We start from the raw sequence: 20,906 nt of genomic DNA, 5'->3' as shown, positions 1-20,906 counted from the left end.
GGGTTTTTTTGGGGAGGGGACACATTGGGGTGGTGCCCATCGATGCGCTCGGCAATCGCTCGGTGGCGGCGCCTGGGCAAGATGGCGGCGCCCAGGGCGGCGGGGCCCTGAGGAGATGGGGGCGATGGCGGCGCTGGGCCGCGGCCTGGCGGGGGCGGCCTCCGCCGTCCTGGGGGGCGGCCGTCGAGGGGCAGCGGACGGTGAGGGGTCGTGGGGGTGCGGGGCGGCCCGGGGAGGGAGCCGGGAGAGGGGGAGAAGGGGAGGGAGCGGAGGGGAGGGTGGAAAGGTGAGGGTGGCTCGGGGCGGGCAGCAGCCTGAGGGGGGGTCCTGACGGGGATGGGGGAGCCCCCGGGGGGCTGAGGTGGGCCTCAAGGGACAGAGGGGGTCCCTGGGGGGCAGAGGTGGCCATAAAGTGGGAGAGGTGGCCCCCAAGGTGGTAGGGGTGGCCCCCCGGAGGTCATGGGGTTGGGTGGCCCCGGGGAGGGGACAGGGGCTGGGGGTGCTGCGGGGGAGGTGGGGAGGGCCCGGGGGGGCCGCAAGGCGTGAGGGGGACGGGGGTGGGCAGTGTGGGGTGGGTGTGGGGCTGGCAGTGGGGTGAGTGGGGCTGGGCGGCCCCCTGTCTGCTGGGGCTGGGGTGGGCAGGGGGTGGGTGAGGGGTTTTGGGGTTCAAAGGGGAGGTGGGCAGGGGGCTGAGGGCTGGGGATGGCCTGAGGGGCTGCTCTGAGCACCTCGGGGCTGTGCTGAAGTAGCTGAGGTGGCCCTGACACCAAGGGTCCAAGCCCCAACACCAAGGATCCCTCAGGTGCAGCACGCCTGTGTGCACAGAACCGGCCCTGAGCTGATCCAAGGCGCAGGTCACAGCTCCAGCGCTGTTTCTGTGCGTGCTGCTACGGCACAGGCCACACGAGAGGGCTGACTGAGCCGTGGGGAGATCTGCCCTGCGCTGAGCACGTGTTCTGCGAGCCAGGGCTCAAGTCTGGTGCCTCCCAGCTGCGGAGTTTTGCTAGCTTGCTGCTCAGCAAACTCCATTTGTAGGCAGGATTGGCAAAGCCTGTACTTGAAAGAATGCTTGGATAATCTCAAGCAGGTGTTGATACCAACATCAAAGCCTAGAAAGGGCAGTTGTAAGAGTTCTTTCTAGTCTTGGAACTCAGGATACTGATGAATATCCTTGTCTGTACCAAGGTGTGCCGGTCAAAGGTTTTGCTGCACCTCTCTGCCACTGGCATAGTTCAGAGCAGCCCATCTAACTTGCACGTGAAATTATTGGCATTAAATAATCAATTTAAATCCTTTAAATGAACACAGTTCAGCTGGAGAACCTTGCATTCTGTTTAGCAGCAGGCCAGGCGCTTGTGATCTCTTCCTGCTAGCTCTGTTCTTTTTTTCATTTGAGTTGGCTTCACCCGTTTGTTTTAGCACCAGTGTGAGGACCGCACTGAAACTGTTCCATGCTCCCTGTGGGACAAAAGACCTAAGTTGGTTACAAATCATTTTGGAGTCTACATACTCTGACCAGTTTTCTAGTACAGGCTGGGCAGTGTTTAATGAGTATATAGGTAGAAAAGTGCAAACAATCTAATAGATCTTTGTTGTTTTTTTTTTTCATCAAGTTTGCAGTGCCTTTATTCAGCCAGCAAGATGTTACGCCAGACCTGTGAGAAGAAAGATAAGAGGTACGTCAGGATTGGTGGGAGAAAGTGGCAAAATTTTACTGTTGATGCTATTGGAGTTGTACCCTAATGCAGCAAGAAGAGGGGGTATTTGGGGAAATTTGCATCTTTTTCACTTTAAAGATGCAGATGTACGCTGCTTGTTAGAAGAGAGGGAAACGTAATCCCTGCTGCAGGAATTTGCATCTCTGCAGCTTGAGGGGTGATTACAAAGGTGAGGGAGCCAGACTTACTGCCTTATCTTTCCCTTGTAGACATCCCCAGCCATTTGGATGATCTTCCTCCAACAATGATGAAGAAAGAGTATGCCAATGTCCCGATAATAAATAGGTATGATACAGCAAAAAGGCACGGCTAATCTCTTGAGAGCTTTGTAGCTTAGATTCATATAACCACCATCTGTGGAACATGTCAGCTGCTCAATAATGAATGTTCTGTGGTCACAGCTATGCAATTAAAAAAAAAAAATAACAAAATTGCAAGCCACCACTGTTTGTGACTGTGTTAAGTTTCTGTTTAATTAATGTAAGATGCACTGAGCATGTTTCTCAGAAGTGCTGTTTGTCCACATCTTTTGTGGACTTTGTCTACATCCGTAGAAAAAGAAATAATCTTGACGTGATAAAAATAATCTTCTTAGAAATAATCTATGCCTGTCTCGAAAACAGGTGTTAAAGAGTCTACAATTAAACAACTCAAAATGAGAGGCTACTTCTGATATCTGGGCCTGGAGTTCTGCATTTTTATGTTTTGATTCCAGAACTCTTCATGTGTGGTGCATGGACAGCCCCCAGTGGCGTAACTGAGACTTTCACAAGTCTTTGAAGGAGCAGGTCTTAGAAGTAATTATTTTGTCCTTGGCTACTTACCTGGTGGTTAACCTTTAGCACGCAGTTTGCAGGCATTGTTGTTTTTGGAACTTCAGCGTGATTTGAAATAATTCATACAGTGCTTCCTGTGGAAACTTGATGCTTCTGTGATTTTCAGCCATTATTTTTCTTTGGAATACAGAAATAGCTCGTGGCTGACAGGTTTAGGAGGGGAGGAGAGTCACTGTAAACCTGCAGAATAAATTTGAGGGAAGTTAATGTGTTCTGAAAACCTAGCTTCATTCCTGTTGTTAAATATACCTGGTTTCTAAGCTTATAAACCAATCTGCAATCTCCTTACAGCGTTGATGACGTAGTGAAAAGATTATTGTCACTGGAAATGGCAAGCCAGGTTAGTGTCATTTTACATGCATAAAAACTAGATGGTTTGTCAAACCATCATGTTTATGTAACTTACCTATATTATTAAATGCCCTACATTTACTCTTGTTATAAGTGTTGCTTGGTGGATGCAGATCTGGGGATATTAAATACATGAGGATGATAAGTCTTGCATGCTCTTAAAATTTATTATGGAGTTGTCTTTATGATAATAATTGCATATTAAAATTGGGTAATAAAGTATTCCATGAGCACAGGAGGAGATGTAGCTGTGTTGCGTTATTGCTGGCGGTTGGGCTGTATTACAGAAGTAGTACACTGGGCAGCAGGTGTTCTTCAAATGACTTTTATTTTTTGTATGCCCAGAAAACAAGTAAGCAAAGCAGAACAGCATCACAAAGATCTTGCTGTGTCTTGATGCCTACCACCTAAGCTTAAAAAGATGCAAAAAGTGAAGGCAGCTACCATGTGAGACCAGCTTTGGTTCTGTTTCTGCTGCTCATGAGGGTGTCAGGACCTCTTCACCAGCCTTCTTTTGTAATTTTGGGAAGAAGGATGTGCCTGGACTCTTAGCAGAAAACAGAATCACTGTTGTTGAGATCTTTTGTGCTCCTTCCTTGGTGTACTCTGAGCACTATCCTATGTGCAGTTCGTCCCTTTTTTGCAGCACTACTTACACCTTTTGCGATGGACATCAAGTAAAGCTACAAAGCCTTTATCTGGGCATTTGGGAAGAGATGTGGAGTGTCTCAGACCTGCAGTGTTCCTCAGAAAGTGACAAGTTCTTTTGTTGTCCACAGAAGGAGAAAATGAAGATAAAGACACAGCAACTGGTGGAGAAGGTCAGGAGGTCTCCTGATGACAATGGCTCCTTTGAGGTGCAAAGTAAGTTAAAAGAAGCAGAAGGATATTGTTGGCAGATGATAGTTCACTTTGCCTTTATTCAGCTATTCCCACCCTATCACTTCAAGTTTGCTGTATCAGCTAGGAAAATCTCTTTCAGGAGAGCACCTGAGAGGCAGGTAGCCTGCGGTACAGGCTGGGGTGCTTACAAGAGATTTGCTGAGGAAGGCTCAGCTCACTTTTGGTGAAAGAAATGTGAAATACCAGAAAAGTAGGGGCACAATTGGCTCTGTTCCAGTTATATTTATTACAAGTGTCTGCAAGGATAGTTTCCAAATCACTACTTGATATCCACCCTCTAAAGGCCGCATGTGCATTATTCTGCTTCAAATGCTTACGTGACATGAACCATTGCACAGCATCCATTACCAGAATGAAATGCTAGATTCAGCCTTGGAAGCCAAATTTCCTTGTGCATAGGCAAGTTCTGCCTGAAGCACAGTGTAGGGATAGTGCAGAGATGAAGGCCATACTGCCATTGACCAGAATGTTCTCTGCTATCATTAATAAAGGCCTTCAGTTTCTCAGGCTGCCACCAGCACCATTTCCAAAATTGAAAACCTTGAAAGCTGGATGCAGCTGTTAGGAAAAGCTCTTAAACTGTGTCTGTTCCTCCAAGGCTTAAACCAAGGGAGATGAAATGAATGTAAATTCACCAGTAATTCAGCAAAGCAAGAGGCCTTACAAATAAATTCATGTGATCAGCTGTTAAAATATTAACCTCTAATCAGGCAGCTTGATAATAGTAATAGTAATGCTTGGGTTAATGTAGGTTATATTTTGTGTTTTGTTTACCATTTACTGTGCAATAATATTTGCTGTGGTGCAGTGGGTACGCATAAGAACAGCAGTCTGCAACTGGCAATTTGAAGGAAACGTAAATGACGCCATCTCACCCTGGAAAGCTTCTGCTCTCTCATGGCTTCTTGTGTCTGTCCTTTATAGCTGCTATATTGACTGCCAAGATACGCACTTACGAGGAGCATCTTCAGAGACATCCCAAGGTAACTGTCAGTGATCTGAGCCCGTGCATGCGAGACAACAGCTGTTCAGGTTGTTTTCTGAGTTGAGAACAAAGGGATTTTGATTCTGGGGATTAGGGCTTTGCTAAGATGGTTTATAAAATAGCAGTAACTGTTCCTTGTTGTCAGTCTGGGAAACTGCTGGCTCAGTCACAGCTATGTTCTCACCCACTGAAATGTGGAATGTGTTTTATTTTTGTTACTGGATTGTTGGGAATGCCTGAGTAGATACATTTCAATGCAGTTTAGCTAAATTTGGTTTTGCTGCAGATACAGTTCCGATGCTTAGTGTTCAACATAACTAGTGTGATCACTTCAGCTGTATTCTCCATCTGTTCTGCCTTCAGCACAGTTCTGTCCACTAAATATTTTTAATGTCATAATGACTATTTCCCTACCTAAAGCTGCTTGGGTTCAAGTCCAAACTGAAAACATCACAACTGTATGTTTCTGAAAAAGATCTACTGAAGATTCTGAATGTAGTGGAAAAGGTGGGAAGTGGATTAATCAACCGTGTTTGAAAAAAGTTCATAAGTATTACCTAATCATAAAAGTTCAAAGAGTAAAACAGAACAGAATTCAGTTTAAAGAACGCAGAAATTGTGCCAAATGTACAGCAGAAAAGACCTTTTGAAATTACTTGGCTCAAGCCTGGTTTTAGACAAATTGCTTGTAAAGGGTAGAGCGATTTCTTCCATGAGATTGCCCTGGACGGTATGGATCAAGCTATGCATATTCTCTTCCAAAGAACAATTCAAACTGTGAAATAGAGCCAAGTCAGATTTTATCTTTACATTTAAATTCTGGAAAGGCAAAAATAAATAGTTCCAGAAATAACACGGAAGCGTATGTTTCAGAGGGGAAGCAGAGTTTTTAGCCGGTAGACTTCTCCCACAGTCTTTGCCTCCAAGTCTTTGCAGCTTGGAAAAAAGCAATTTCAGTGCAAAGTAAATTAAGTCTTCACAGATCTTGTAGTAGTGATCTAATGTTCTTGTGGTATCTGCTGAGAAAAATTGTTCTAAGATACTGTCCTTAACCTGATTGTTTCCTTTTAGCCATAATTTGGTCTAAGTACTTTATTGGAATGGAAGTACAATCTTTTGCAATCTAGTGAACATTAAGTCCTTTACAGGATAAAAGTAACCGTCGTCTCATGCTGATGGCCATGGATCGCCGGAAGAAACTACTTGCATATCTTCGCCGTGTCCGCTATGATGCCTTTGAAAACACCTGCAAGCAGCTGAATATCCAGTATGCACTACCCCCTGCCTACTCCCGACGGGTCACCAAGCGCTGGGTTGTTAAGAAGGCATTTTGTATCAAGGTATGGAGCAAACCAGAGCAAAAGCTATGTAACTGAAGTAGGAAAAAATCTCTTCATAGGGGTCACAATTAGGACAGAAAGGGCTGATACATAAGAGTCCTTTAAATCTGTGTTTTGAATTTGAGGAGATGATGATAGCAGTAGAACAAAACAAGCTTGACAAAACAAAAACAACACAAAAGGCACTTAGGCCATGGGCAGTGAAGCGTGTACTGACTGAGGGTGTACTGTGGTTAAGAACTTCAGGTTGAGCTGCTAGTTTGCTCAGAAATGCATGATTCTAAGCAGCTTTTCTTCCAAGCCTGGTGTGGGGAACTAATGTGTAAGACTATTAAGTTTGATGGCAATTTTAGAACAGAAATGTGGGTATGGCCACTGGCTCCTCTCGTTTGCTCTAAATGTATTGCGGTAACTGACCAGAATCAAAGCTAGACAATGCTCAGTCTATAAATATTAAATCTCAATCCAATTAAATTATAAGTAAAAGACTGGATAGCTATAACTGAATATCAGAGAGTGGTACCCTAGAACATAGGCTGCTTGGAGTCCTGGAGGAAGAAAGGGCAAGGAGCTGATTTCACTGAAATACATTGCGTGCCTTCTGGCCTCCGCTGCAGGAACTCATCAGATCCATGCTGTGTGTCGCAATGAGCAGCAGCGGCAGAATGGTTGTAATCAGCAGCAGACAGCTTTGTCTTTCCCCTTCTCTCACCTGCTTATGCTCCTCCTGCAGGTTTTTCAGGAGGCGCGGAAGCTGAAAGCACCAGAAAGGCTAAAGAAGAGGAGAGAGTGGCAAGCAAAAGCCAGAGCTGCAAAAGAGAAGCAGGCGCAGAGCGAAGGGACGGCTGTGTAGCTGCACACTGGGTTTGTGATACAGCCAGTCTCTCCAAAAATAAACAGCTACCAAAAGGCTTGTCGACTTTGCTTAAGTGCATGTGTGATCTGCGCCGTGTGAGTACCCAAAAAAGTGCAGTAAGCGATTTAAGTGTTTTAGAAGTTTAAGACTGCTTCCTTGGACCGTGTCCTGAGCAGCCTGTGCTGTGCTGAGAGGAGCGCTGGGGGCTTTATCAGCATGCCTTTGGCAGGGAAAGGCAGTGATGTCTTCAAGTGAAAGCACCTTTGAGTAGTGTCTGTCTCCTCTCATTACCCGGTGAGCCTGCAGAATTGCGCTGTCAAACAGCATTGGAGCAGCTGCTCGGCAGAATTCAGCAGGGGATTCACTACATGTAATGGAAATGAGAGGAGAGAATGAGGAGAAATGCGGCTTATTTGGAAATAAAGCAGCCCTGACAGTGACTCAAAAACCCATTCCTCCTCACAATCAAATGCAGGTTGACTCTGAACACTACAGCTGTAGAAACCATACTAACAATCAAGTCTGGCATTTCCCAGCTGACTTGGGTATTTGCGTTCATTCTTTGATAGCCATCCCTCAGCATCACTCAGAAACTCAGTGATGTTATATCAAAAACGCCATTGATGGTTATTAAACTAAATAATTATGAGTAAAGTGGCACCCGCTGGCAGAGTTCAATAGAAGAATAGAGAGTTCCCCTCAGCTGTCGCGTGGACGCGTGCCGGGCATGCCTGCGTGCTGAACCGAGGCAAGATGATTTTTAATCCTGTCACAAAGGCTTAAATTTGGCGAGGAAACGCATCCAATTAATCAGTTATTACAATTTAATTAGTTTTTAAGCCGTGGTATCGCGCTGTGGCGGGGGGGACATGCCAACACGGCGCCACGCCATTGGCCCGGCCGTTGCCTGGCGGCGGCGGCGGCGGCTGGGGGTGGGGGGGGGGGGGGGCAGGCGCCATGTCGGGCCGGGCGCTGCCGCTGCTGTTCCTCAACCTGGGCGGCGAGATGCTCTACATCCTGGACCAGCGGCTCCGTGCCCAGAGCATCCCCGGAGAGAAGGCCCGCAAAGGTGAGCCGGGGCTGGGATCGGGGGGTGTCGGCACCGCGGAGACCCCGACTGGGCCCTCCCGTGTCCGGCTTTGTGAGGACGGGGCTGTGAGGGGCGGTGTGTGAGGGGATCCCCAAGGATCCTAGGGTCATTAGGGTCGAAAAAGTGCTCCCAAATCATCTGACCCAACCATCGCCCTACTGCCAATGTCATCCCCTGCCCCTGTCCCCCAGCACCACGTCCAACCTCTCCCTCAACACCCCCAGGGACGGGGACTCCCCCACCTCCCTGGGCAACCCGTCCCAACGCCTGAGCGCTCTTGCTGAGGAGAAATGTCTCCTCATTTCCAGCCTGAACCTCCCCTGGCACAACTCGAGGCCGTTCCCTCTGCTCCTGGCACAGTTCCCTGTGAGCAGAGGCCGACCCCAGCCCCCCACCCCTTCCTTCCAGGCAGTTGCAGAGAGCAATGAGGTCTCCCTGAGCCTCCTCTTCTCCAGCCCAAACACCCCCAGTTCCCTCAGCCGCTCCTCACAGGACTTGTGCTCCAGGCCCTTCACGAGCATCACAGCCCTGCTCTGTACACGCTCCAGAAGAGGCCGGGTGCTGGAAGTAATCAGTAAGGAGCCACCCTGCTGCAGGTGGAGCATTGCCCAGGGCTTTGCAGGCTTCTCCCGAAGTACCATTGCTTTCAGTGCTCCAGCAAAGGGATCTGTGGTTCCTTAATAGTGTGCAGACGTGCAGTCAGTTTTTTGGTAATGATTCTCTTAATAATACAGGAATTAATGCAGATATACTTGCCGTGATGTTACTGGAAGGATGCTTGAAAAGTAATAGAACATCGCAGTGCCTGCCACTGAAAGAAGCCCTGGGGAAGTGGTTTCCTTACAAGTTTCGTTGCTCTGCCACAAGAATGGGTCCTGTGTGGTTTTCTTCTCTTAAAATAAAGCTGTTTGAGTTAAACAACTTCCATGAAGTTTCTGTAGTAATGACTGCTTGTAGGTATGACTGAAGCTGGTTTGTGAAATGCACGGAGATGCTACAGGAACTGGAACAGATTTCAATAGCTCTGCAGTTGTGTTGTACGTTAGTGCTGCAGACGTGCTTTTGGAATCGCAATAACTCAGGATCTGAGCTTCTCTACCCAGGTCCTGAAATGTTTCAGGACAACCAGATTTCTTTGCAACCAGAATAAGAACAACTAAGCAATACTAAACATTTCCTTACAGCAATATAATTTTTAATTATTCATATTTGTCTTTGGTAATCTGCCATGAGTTTACTTCCCTGTTGCTGTTTGTGCAGTTCTCTGTTTACAGCTTTAACTACATTTAGTAATGTATAGTGGAATATCTGAGCGGTTGAATTAGATCTGTACCAGTTTATCCATGCATGTATTTTTGTCTTTCTAAAAAATCGGGCTTTAATTTTACTGAGATGTGGTGCGGTCTTCACTGAGGTGTTGTTGCTTAAAACTGTTCACTGAAATATTGTTCCTTTATAAGTGCAAAAAAAATCTGGAAAAAAATCCAAGCTAAACGCAAAACATGCGAAGTTTCAATCAAGGGTAAAATTTTAGCTCCATTGAGGCAACAGGGATTTTTCCAAGGGGAGGGCAAGGTTCCACCTTTTGTGTATTAATTGAAAGTGAAAGATGTCAAGTAACAGAAGAGTTCTTTCTTGTTAAGCACTGATTGCTGGTGAGAAAAATCGAAGTCCATTAGTTAGACTCTTTTTTTCTTTATTTCTTTTATTCTTCAAGCTCTTGTTCTTACTTCTTGAACTGATGTTTTTGTTTTGTATGCTTCGTGTAGATGAATGGACAGATGTGGACAGGAAACGAGGTACTGTAACCTTCTAGCTGCATGCAGTAGACGAACACCACTACATGCACACATGAGGCTCGTTGTACGTGAACACACTGTATGCTGTTCCTGCAGCCCTCTAGTGATGGTGTCAAGGTTGAATAATATTTTTCACCTGCTAAAAAAAAAAAAAAAAAAAAAAAACTTTAACTATAGATCTTAGAAAAACAGGCAGTATCTCAAAATCTAGTGGCTTCAAAAGTAGCCTCTCTGTTAATTTAATCAAGGCAATATCTATAAATAGCTCATAACTTTTTCTCATAGCGGTCTTTCTAACCAGAATGATGTTTGGATTTTGCTAACATCTAGCAATGCAAGCATATAATTACATGAGCATTGTGATTTTTTTTTTTCTGCTTAAAGGCAGGAATATTAGATACACTGCATTTCTCTGTGATAACTTCTAATTTACTGTTCAGGGTTTTGATGAGTGAACTCCAGACGTTTCCTTGATGGGTGAACTCCAGGAGAGATTTTAGGCATTTCCATCCTAGCTGCTTATCCACCCCTGCTAATGGTTCGCCACCCTTGCAGCAGAGTGATCACAAAGGAGCGGGTTCACACACTCCAGACAAACTCACCTTGACTTAAATTATCACTGAAGGTGGGTTTGAGCTGAGGTTTTGCAGGGGAAGGTGAGTGTGATTTCTTCCTGGGCTCTGCCTTGAAATGGTAGCCTCCAGAACAGGGGTACGGTAAGTAGCTGGATGAGAAAATAAATCTCTTAAACTGTCACTATTTTTTCTGCTAGGTGAAGATGAGTAGAACTTCCAGTGTCTCTTTAAGCAGCCCTTTTTTAAGAGAGATCAGCGTTATGATTTCTGTTTTTCAAAATAAGTCATTTGTAGGTTTTGAATGTTTACCAATGTGATACCCTGGAGTTTGCTGCTTTTTTTTTTGCTACCATTAGGTGCTGTTTCCAATAATTAGTTTTCCCAGCATTTAACATCTGAGAAGCATAAAAGATTCCACATTTCCCCTCTCTTTTATCACACCCTAAATGGAGATAAGTTTTATAAAATCCTACTTTATCATATTCAGATGGTAAAGGCACAGACACAGATCTTGTGTTGACCAGTCAACTTCTCCTTGTGAGAGAAGACAATTTGTGAGCGCTGCTCTTAGGATGATCCCTTAAATGTTACCAAAAAGCAACCACCAGAGTCTGCTGCTGCTGATAAAGCCAGATGACTAGGTTTGCCTGCCTTTGACTTTATGAACTTGTAACGTTCCCTTCGCTGCCTTGAGTGTACTTGGAGAAGCATGAGCACAACCAAACGGAAAGTCTCATGTCATGCATATGAGCCGTGTTACGTTGCAGCACTAGGCGTTGAAATGTGTATGTCTCTGGTGACATGACACATGCAGGCCAAAACCACCGTAAATCCTCAGCTTCTCTTTTGTCATCGCATTGTCTTCACTTGGTTTCCCTCTCCCCATCCCAGTTGATGAAACCTCTCTCTGCTAATCTGCTTTTATGCTATGTTGCTTGGCGTGCCATTATCCCTGAGCTAACACCCCTTTCTTTGTTCTTTTCCATTGTGAGAATGGTGTAAGTATGTTCTTAGGGACTACCTGGGCTCTAAGATCTTTGCTCTGTCATTATCAAATGTACCTTGTGAGATTTGGCCTTTACCTTGATTTTTTTTTTTAACTTTTTTCTCAGTTCTTTTCATAGCCAATACAGGAGGTTTTAATTTCAGACAGTATTTTATGTAAGGCTTGGTGTGTGGTTAACGTAGATCTTCTGATTTCATTGTGAATATCTACTGTCTGCATACAGTGGTATTGTCTCTGACAGCTTTGGTTATTAGAGGCTCTCCTAAGATGGAGGAGAAGCCTTTGTACAGACAACACATGTGGACAACTTAAAAATATCTTTTGTGATAGCAGTGTCAGGCAAAAGTTCTTATTTTTGTCACAACTAATTACTTGCAAAATGCAATTTATGCTAATACGCTGTGTTTGATTTTCTCCACTGAAAAAAGTGAGGATTTTTGCCTAAGACTGCAAGTAGGGATTGCCTTATGGCCAGTTTATTTGAAAAGGGTGGAAGAGGAGAGATTTTTTTTTTCCATTTGTAGTTAGGTGTATTTGTAATCCGTGCTGCTCTGAAGCTGAGCTGAGGTGAGGCCAATCTGTATTGGTTGGAGTACTTAAAACAGGGTGAGCTGTGTTACGTTACAGTGCAAGGGATGCTGAAACGCGTACCCCACCACAAGACGTGCAGGAGAAAACCTGTCAGCATCAGCTTTAAACAAGGGGAGAGAATCGCTTCAGAAGGCACTCGCCTTCCAGAAAACAGCTGCCAGCGTCAAAGTGCTCAGCATCTATTACACACCTAGCAACATTCCCCAGACATTAATCATCTAAGAAAGGATGAAGTGACTGGAACATCAACTTTTCTTTTTTTTTTTTTTTCCCCTTCCCTTGAGATTTTTCTAATCTATAAGAATTAGCTCTCATTACAAGCTTCAGTAACAGTCATCTGCTTAGGGAAATTCATGCTTGTACAATTATCCCTGTGAATTGAAATTGATATATTTTTTCAACATTTTTTACTAGGAAAAAAATGTTTATTTATGATAACTCTGTATCAGGTGTATGATAAAAGTATCAAATCCAGCAGGAAAGCGAAGGTGTCTGCTTGAGTCACTCCAAAGACATTTTCTATCTTCTTTGCATTAAAAGCTTGTTAACCAGAGCGTAGCCCTTATATTCAGCATTCCTGGTCTCCAGATATTCTCAAGTTAAGTTATGTAACAATTCCTTGCCTAAAATTAACACTTAAAAATGAAGCACTAGTCAGGAAGTTTAGAGTTCTGACCCTTTGGGTTGCTCTAATATCCTCAGATGTTACTGTGCTAAGAGCCCTGGATGGCCTTGCCACAGATCCCGCTGTTATAAATGCTTCCTTAAATACTTGTCAGTCCTAATCCGTTTCACACAAGTACTTCAAGGAGCTTTGAATCAGTCAGGAGCTTCTGTTTAGAAGGGAAAAATAGTGTCAAAGGCTAAAAAGAGAACCGATAGCTATGGTTTGTTTATAAAATAAAAAAATAAAAAAATGCAGACTGATGCAAAACAGTCTTCTTAGGAAGCAGAACTGTAACTTTTATAGATAATACATGCCAGAGCAGCCTGTAAACAGAATTATTTTAAAAGGGGAAGGCGCTAGCCACTGCTGCAAAAACAAGGCAACAAGACCAGCGTTATTCCCATTGGAAAACAAGGTTTGTTGTCTGCAGCTCAAACACAGTTCTGCCTCTGGGGACAGCCAGCAGGAACATGCTGCTTGCTGAGACCAATACAGCATTGAGAAAAATGTCAAAATGACGAAGTGATCTTCCTTGCTTTTCCTTTTGTGGCTATGTACCTGGTTTTCACAGGTAAGCGTTCTGTGAGCCCTCACAGCTGTCAGTGTCCACGCGTGGAATGAATTAGATGAGTGCTGTGTTTGGGAAGCGAACAACCGAGGCTCTCTGTCTTTACAGTTATGAATGACATCATCACAACCATGTTCAATAAAAAATTTATGGAAGAGCTGTTTAAACCACAGGAACTCTACTCCAAGAAGGCTCTGAGAACGGTGTATGACCGGCTAGCTCATGCTTCAATCATGAGGCTGAACCAGGCAAGCATGGATAAGGTAAAAAGACAATCTGTCTGGTCCTGACTCTGCTGCACTTTAATGCTGCTCTTTGCAAGTTACTCTAATTCTGAAGCATTTTGTAACAGACCTCTTTCCATTTGTTTTCTTTGTAAAAATGGTTCTAAGCCAATAAAAGTTTGGAGAAACCCATGGTAGTACCTGATAATTCATCACCTTAAGCAGAAATACTTGGTTTTGAGTTTAATTAAAGTTTAAGAGGTTCAGGAAGCCTTCTTTATAAGAATGTTTATGTATATATATTTTTTTATATTTATATATATATATTAATGTTTATATATATATAAAAGCCTATACATATGTTGTATAAATATATTTATATATATATATATATATATTTCTGTATTGATGCTCGCTGTTTTGTAGTTGCAGGTATAAGAATTTTTACCTGCCAACAGTATATCCAGTGGTCAATTTTCTGGAAAATAATAATAATAATTATAGGAACTTGACTACCTGTGAGACCTCTACCCTGGTGTCAATGTTGAAATTGTCAGTAGTCTGAAAGGCCAACAGGAGGGATGACAATGTGATTTTAGAAGTCTTATTTTCATAGGAAACAACGCTGAAATGGTTCTCCTTACCTGCAGGCAGGAACTAAAAGAAAAAAAAAGTGTCTAAAACCCACATGAAATTATCTAAGTGGTATTGCTGTCTGTGTTGTGATGGAACCCAAATTTCTCCCTTGTTGTTTTGCAGCTGTATGACCTTATGACTATGGCTTTCAAATACCAAGTCCTGCTGTGTCCTCGGCCCAAAGACATTCTGCTGGTCACGTTCAATCACCTGGATGCAATCAAGGATTTCATTCGTGATTCCCCTGGCATTCTGAACCAGGTGGATGAAACTTTCCGACAGCTGATTGAGGTAAGAATCCCTAGAAAAATGGTTGAACACGGCCTTGTTTGAAGTTTTTTTTTTCCTCTTTCAAGCTGATCTTAGAGACTAAATACTGCATCAGGAAGAGGCACATCAAGTGTGGAGCTTGATGGGTTCTTAGCCTCAGAGAACTTTTGCTCATGTAACTGCTGTAATTCTTTGTACAACGAACAGGAGTATCCCTGTGAAAGGGAACTCTTTCCTTAAAATGGTGAAAGTTCCGGGAGGTCATGAAATGGTTCCCAGGGACTTTCTGGAGATGGAGATGTTTACAACACAAGTTTTTTATGCTTGCCCCCTTTAAATCAGTACTAATTCAGTCTGATCAAAGTCTCCACTGACTTCAGCAGAAATTAAATCAGGCTCTTAGTCCCTGATAAGAAGTATTGATACTGATCAGCAGCCCTCCATATTTAATTTCCTCTTCCTCTGCCACACATGTACTAGCTTTGGCCAGCAGTGTTCTGGTAGGCTTGTTTCCACCTTTAACTTGATGGGGCATGGTACTCTTACAAAGATTACTGTGTTTTTTCTTTTTCAGGTGTACGGCGGTCTGTCTGCTGGTGAATTTCAGCTGATCAGGCAAACACTCCTCCTTTTTTTTCAGGACATGCATATAAGGGTAAGAATCCAGTGTAACTAGACAGTAAGCACAGAAGGAAGTTTGACTGTGGTTAGAATACGAATGTATCATGTTAGAAGTTCATGATAAAGAGTTGGGTTTTGTTACTCATGCGTTTTAGTCATCTTGATGTGCTTGTCTTCAAAATTTAACAAGTTGAGCACGTCTACTACAGTAACACCCAATAATTCTAAAATATTCTGGAAAAAAATTCCCCCTGATTACCTGTTTATTTTAGATGTGACTATATAGAGTAATTCCTGATTCAGGTTTTCATTAGTTTCAAGTTTCACAAATCTGACAGAATATCTGCTAGTAGATAAATAGGTTTTTATTTTAGTAGAAGCTTGATATGAAACTGAGAACCTCAAGCTTGAGGCTGTGGGCCTTGATGTTCTGTAAATAAATTGATCATACTCAAGTGCATAAAGAGTGCACTTTTTTTTTTTTTTGATGTTTCATCAGTGTGCCCATCCTCTGTATCAGAGTGTTTATGTACATCAAAATCTCTAGGAAACCGATCCTAATCTAAGCAGGAAGGCTGCAAGGTCAGACTTCAGAGAACTCAGATCAGAAGATATTTAACTGATTTTCTAGAGGACGGGATATTCTTTTGCAGGTCTCTATCTTTCTGAAGGATAAAGTGCAAAACTCTAACGGTCGCTTTGTGCTGCCAATCTCAGGCCCTGTTCCGTGGGGTACAGAAGTTCCAGGACTCATCAGGTGAATTCTGAACCCCTGCTTATACTGTTTGCAGTGCCTTGCATGTATGGCTGCTCAGAAAGAACACTCAGTCCCAGAGGTCTGATGGGCATCATGCTTAGAATGTCACTCATGTGGATAGCTGAACCTCCAGTAAGTGTCATTTATACAGCAAGATTTGGGTTTAAGTCACCCAGCAATGAAATACTGAACGTGTTTCTGACATTTCCTGCTCCAGTAAATCAGCTGTTAGTCATTTATCCTCTAAAATAGGCACTTACCAGCATACAGAATAGTGTTACTTGTACAGTAAGCAAAGGAAGTCAGTACTAAAAATAAGTAATAGAAGTATTAAGTATGTTTCAATAATGGCTTGTTTTTAAGGATGTATAATCGGAACGGAGATGAAGTTAAAAGAACCGAGTTCACCACTGATGGAAATTACATTACTCCACAAAGGGAAGGGTCTTTTGATCTCTATGGAGACAGAGTCCTCAAACTTGGAACAAATATGTAAGTCATTTTTGTCCTACACAGAAACATGAAGTAAACAGTGATGATTATGGATTTGTTCAGAAGCACATCTTTGGTCTTGTTTGTTTATTTCTGCCTCTTTGGCTGTTATCAGCTTGACTGCTTTACAAAGTGATTACCTGATACAAAACGTGTGGATAAATGTATTCAAAAGAGCTGTGGAAAAGAGCAAAAGTTTGATTAATGTCTACAGCAGAGCTGAGTAAAGAGTGTTTTCATCTGGTACTGCATATTCTGTGAAATGTAATTTAAATTTAACAGCATTCGAGAAATCCTTTTTTTCCTTTACATTTGACTTAGATAATTTTTCCATTCTCAGAATAAGAGACAGTAATGTTCTTTCATACAGTTTTCTCACTTACATGTTTTAATGCCACAATACTCCATAAAACTGACCTGTAACTTCTCATTTCTGTAATTTATAGTTTTCAGAAAAATATTCTGAAATAAATTTAGGTCCTGTGCTGCTCCCTTCTATTTCTGTATCACAGACAAGTAACAGGTTTCCCTCATGTGTTTTTCTCTGTAGGTACAGTGTTAGTCGGCAAGTAGAGACGCACATGTCAGGATCATCCAAAAACTTGGCATCCCATGCGAAGGTTAGTGCCCTTCTGATTCTGTCACTGGTTAAATTCGTGACCTCAGCAGCAGTCTGTGCTATCTTCTCTTTTGCTCGCCTCCTTTCTCAAGTAAACAATAACTATCTTTTCAGTCTACACTTCCAGGATAACTTCAAGGGAACCTGTTTACTCGTTCCTCTCTAGGCCTCAACAGTTCTCTCTGGCCCCTTTTGAACTAGGCCGTGAGAATGTTTTCCTAAAGAATTTTACGCACAGGCTTATGCAGTGGTGTACTGAAATGCTGCTTCCCATTTTAATTTCTTCCAAAAACAGGAAGCCGATTTGATTTCTCAGCTATCCAATTTAGCTGGAAAGCTATCTTGTCCTAGGTTTGTATATTCAAGGAAACATTTTAAATATATAACTGATATTTATGACTTATCTATGCGATCTGTAACACTAACAATACAGAAATGTATTGTGACACTCTGTATATAGTATATTATATTGTGTCATATATTGTGTATATATGACACTCTGAAGAACACTTTTGTAATACCAGAACAGACAAATGCTTTTAGTTTTCCTGATATTCTGACCGCTGAACCCATTTTTGTTTTCTGCAGGAGAATGTGGCCCCTAACCCTCTTGCTAAAGAAGAGCTGAACTTTTTGGCCAGGCTGTTAGGAGGTCTGGATATCAAGAAACCTGGTGGCAGCGAGACAGGATTTCGACTGAATTTATTCACAACAGACGAGGAGGAAGAGTATGCTCAAGCTGTTTTTCGTCTGGGGTTTGTGATTTAGTGCCATGTGGACAGTCCTGGAGACTGAGGCTGGCCCTTGACAGCTTCAGGGACAGCATACCAATCTTCTCACTATTTTCTTATCCTGGTCCAGATAGTCCCTGCAGGAAAAAAAGAGGAACAGTTTGTCCGGCCATTTTTAAGACTGTCAGGAAGGAGAGAGTGATTTGTTACTAGTGCATCTCCTGTAAAGCAGGGTCTTGTGCTCCCTTCTCATGAGAAAGTCAGTCACCAGTAGGTGACAATCTGGTCTTAGGTTCCATCCCACAGAACAGACACATCCCTTCAGCCCCTTTAGCTCTCCTCTCCCCCAGATGCTCATTTCAGAGACAAGTTATGTGTCTGACCTGATTGCAGGTGATGAGCCTAATGGGCTCAAACACTGCAGCCACTTCCTGGCAGGGAGCATAAGGGTAGTGAGAGTTGTTACGTGGTTCCTGCAGAATGTGTTTGGCTGCTTTTATCCCCAACTACAGAGATAGTCCCCCTCTAGGTTTCAAAACTGGGATCAGTATATGCATGTGCTTAGCAGAAGTAGGAACGCTGTCTAAACTTTACATCTATAGGAGCCTCATTACTCTGTTTATCCCTTGTGTGTCATCGTGGGGTTAAGCACTCTTCATATTTTTAATCAAGACAGGCAGCACTGACGAGACCAGAGGAGTTATCTTACAAGGTTGTTAACATAGAAGCCACTCAGGTACGTACAGCGGGTTTCACATTTTTGACTCTACTCATTCCCTCCTTGCTAATTACTTTTACCCATCATAGTAACTTTATAGAAATACTTTTATTATTTATTTTGGTTAAGCTTATAAATCAGTGACGGCAGTATATTTCTGCTAACCCTGTGCATTTACTAATTGGGGTTGTTTAGTCTGGAGGAGGCTCAGGGGAGACTTCGTTGCCCTCTGCAACTCCCTGGAAGGAAGGGGTGGGGAGCTGGGGGCGGCCTCTGCTCACAGGGAACTGTGCCAGGAGCAGAGGGAACGGCCTCGAGTTGTGCCAGGGGAGGTTCAGGCTGGAAATGAGGAGACATTTCTCCTCAGCAAGAGCGCTCAGGCGTTGGGACGGGTTGCCCAGGGAGGTGGGGGAGTCCCCGTCCCTGGGGGTGTTCAGGGAGAGGTTGGACGTGGTGCTGGGGGACAGGGGCAGGGGGTAGGGGGCGGTTGGAGCGGGTTAGGGCTTCTCCAACCCTAACGAGCGAGCAGTTCCCGACCCGTGTCCCCACGCAGGACCCGGGGCTCCGTGCGGAGCTGGCCCGCATCGCGGGCGAGCTGGAGGTGGCGGAGCCGAGCCCGGCGAGCTCGGGGAAAGGCGAGGACCTGCTGGCGCTGATGGACGGGCTGTGAGCCCCCGGCATTAAAGGCTCTCTCCCTCCCCAGCCTGCCTCCGAGCCACGCTGCGGGGCGGGGACGGGGCTGGGGCTGCGCCTTCCTGCGGGGGGGACACGGGGGGGGGGACGAGGGAGGGACGGAGGGGAGGGAAGGAGGAAGAGGAGGAGGAGGAGGAGGCACCGAGCGCCGGGGGGGGCGCACGAGGAGCGGGAGCAACCGGGGGCGGCGTGGGGGTGAGTGGGGGGGAGGAGAGGGGAGAAGGGGGTGTGCGAGTGGGAACGGGGAGTGGGGGGTATAAGGGGACACGGGGGGGAAGAGGGGAAAGGGGAGTGGGGGAAGGGGGTGGGTGGGAAGGGAAAGGGGGCACGGGGGGTGCTAGTGGGAGGGGGTACGGGGAACTGGAGTGGGAACAGGGCATGGGGGGCTCGAGGGGAAGGAGCTGGGAGGGGGGCGAGTGGGAAAAGGGGCATGGGGTGCAAGTGGGAAGGGGTACAGGGTGACTGGAGTGGGAAGGGGGCACAGGGGGTGCGAGGGGAAGGGGGTGGGAGGGGGACAAGTGGGAAAAGGGGCATTGGGTGCAAGTTGGGGGGGGAACAGGGGCACTCGAGTGGGAAGTGGGGGTGTGCGTGGCTGGTGGGAGATGGGTGGCGTGCGGGTGGGCGTGCAAGGGGAGGAGGAGGTGAGCACCCACGTGTGCAAGGGGTGGTGTGCACGTGGGTCACGGGAGAGGGTGCAGGTAGCGTGCAAGGCTTGTGTGTGCACGAGTGTGCGAGGCGAGGAGGGTGACTTGAACCCGTGCAGGGGGCGTGAGGTGGGCGCCCTGTCTCAGAGCCCTCAGGTGCCGGCGGGGCGCAGCGCGGCGTCTCCCTGCCCCTCAGCCGCGCCATGGAGGTGAGCCACTCGGTGAAGGAGCGCACCATCGCCGAGAACAGCCTGGTCATCCTGCTGCAGGGCCTGCACGGCCACGTCACCACCGTGGACCTGCGCGACGAGAGCACGGCCACGGGGCGCGTCACCAACGTGGACGCCTTCATGAACATGCGGCTGGCCCAGGTCACCTTCACCGACCGGCGGGGGGCCGAGTCCCACCTGGACGAGCTCTTCGTCACCGGCAGGAACGTGCGCTACGTGCACATCCCCGAGCAGGTGGACATCAGGGCCACCATCGAGCGGCAGCTGCAGCTCATCCACCGCGTCCGCTACTTCGGCGGCCGCGACAAGGGGCGCAGGGAGTTCCCCCGCGCCAAGCACAAGTGAGCGCCGGGCTGCCACGGACACGGGGACATACGGGGGACATACAGGGGACATCTGGGGGGACACGGGGACCGTGGGGTGTGAAGTTGTGTGGTGGTTAACTGCTAACTGGGACGTGTGGCTGTGTAATTAGTGTTTGTGTAATTACTGATTGATGCACTGCGCCTCGGTGGGCCCCAGCCCCCGAACAAAGCCCTTCTGGCCCCGAGGCCCGGCTCCGGGCTGCTCCTTGGGGGCGCCCCCCCCCGGGGGGCTTCGCCTGCGGCCTGGCCCCGGGGTAGGCCCGAGCCAGGCGCTAAGGCCGCGGGGTTGCCATGGCAACGGGCGGCAGCGCGGAAGCCCGGCCTCCCCGCCAATCGCAGCGCGCTCCCGGCTCCCACGTGACCTCCACCCCTTCGCCAGCCAGCCTTTGATGCGAGCGGAGCCAATCGGCTGCGGGAGTCACCGCGCTTCAACCAATCAGCGTCCACTCCCCAACCAATCCCACCCCGCCGCCCTCTATCCCCTCCCATCCCCACCTGCCAATCACACCTCTCCTCCAATCCCCACCGCCCTTCCCGCGGAGCCCCGCCCCCTCTCCCCCCACCCTAGACGCCATCTCGGTGGCGGCCGCCAGGAGGCGGGCTGGCGGCTGAGGGGCGGGG

General features: G+C 46.2%; 3 protein-coding genes across 5 annotated transcripts; all 3 read left to right on the top strand.

The window, feature by feature from the left end:
* The first annotated feature begins 72 nt into the window (after positions 1 to 72).
* On the top strand, positions 73 to 7,058 carry MRPS15 (mitochondrial ribosomal protein S15). The gene is made up of 8 exons (XM_082777662.1): positions 73 to 200; positions 1,614 to 1,676; positions 1,928 to 2,003; positions 2,846 to 2,894; positions 3,685 to 3,769; positions 4,733 to 4,791; positions 5,942 to 6,133; positions 6,867 to 7,058. Exons 1-8 carry the CDS (start codon positions 116 to 118, stop codon positions 6,984 to 6,986), a joined length of 729 nt encoding a protein of 242 aa, XP_082633788.1. The 5' UTR covers positions 73 to 115; the 3' UTR covers positions 6,987 to 7,058.
* Positions 7,059 to 7,946: 888 nt separating this feature from the next.
* Positions 7,947 to 19,048, top strand: OSCP1 (organic solute carrier partner 1; the record flags this gene model as incomplete). Of its 3 annotated transcripts, none has more annotated exons than XM_082777308.1 (11): positions 7,947 to 8,058; positions 9,849 to 9,878; positions 13,394 to 13,548; positions 14,269 to 14,436; positions 14,990 to 15,070; positions 15,690 to 15,793; positions 16,157 to 16,285; positions 16,836 to 16,905; positions 17,493 to 17,632; positions 18,308 to 18,371; positions 18,907 to 19,048. In XM_082777308.1, the coding sequence occupies 11 exons, from the start codon at positions 7,947 to 7,949 to the stop codon at positions 19,021 to 19,023; spliced, it is 1,170 nt and encodes a 389-aa protein (XP_082633434.1). In that variant the 3' UTR covers positions 19,024 to 19,048. The 3 variants fall into 3 exon arrangements, with proteins under 3 accessions (XP_082633434.1, XP_082633435.1, XP_082633436.1); XM_082777310.1 differs by lacking the exon at positions 9,849 to 9,878 and adding an exon at positions 13,148 to 13,288 and having other exon boundaries at positions 7,949 to 8,058; XM_082777309.1 differs by lacking the exon at positions 9,849 to 9,878.
* Positions 19,049 to 19,224: 176 nt separating this feature from the next.
* LSM10 (LSM10, U7 small nuclear RNA associated) lies at positions 19,225 to 20,318 on the top strand. The gene is made up of 2 exons (XM_082777785.1): positions 19,225 to 19,241; positions 19,838 to 20,318. Exon 2 carries the CDS (start codon positions 19,894 to 19,896, stop codon positions 20,263 to 20,265), a length of 372 nt encoding a protein of 123 aa, XP_082633911.1. The 5' UTR covers positions 19,225 to 19,241; positions 19,838 to 19,893; the 3' UTR covers positions 20,266 to 20,318.
* Positions 20,319 to 20,906: the final 588 nt, after the last annotated feature.

This window comes from Aythya marila, assembly GCF_965140915.1.
Source record: "Aythya marila genome assembly, chromosome: 22".
Classification (NCBI taxonomy): Eukaryota; Metazoa; Chordata; class Aves; order Anseriformes; family Anatidae; genus Aythya; species Aythya marila.
The sequence above is the reverse complement of the archived record's forward strand: the minus strand, read 5'-3'. Positions and strand labels throughout refer to the sequence as shown.

Bases quoted from the DNA above. Each gene is read 5' to 3' on its own strand.
- MRPS15 (XM_082777662.1), top strand. From the start codon at position 116: ATGGGGGCGATGGCGGCGCTGGGCCGCGGCCTGGCGGGGGCGGCCTCC. The intron at 2,004-2,845 runs GTATGATACAGC...ATCTCCTTACAG, and splicing joins AATGTCCCGATAATAAATAG to CGTTGATGACGTAGTGAAAA. The intron at 3,770-4,732 runs GTAAGTTAAAAG...TGTCCTTTATAG, and splicing joins TGGCTCCTTTGAGGTGCAAA to CTGCTATATTGACTGCCAAG.
- LSM10 (XM_082777785.1), top strand. From the start codon at position 19,894: ATGGAGGTGAGCCACTCGGTGAAGGAGCGCACCATCGCCGAGAACAGC.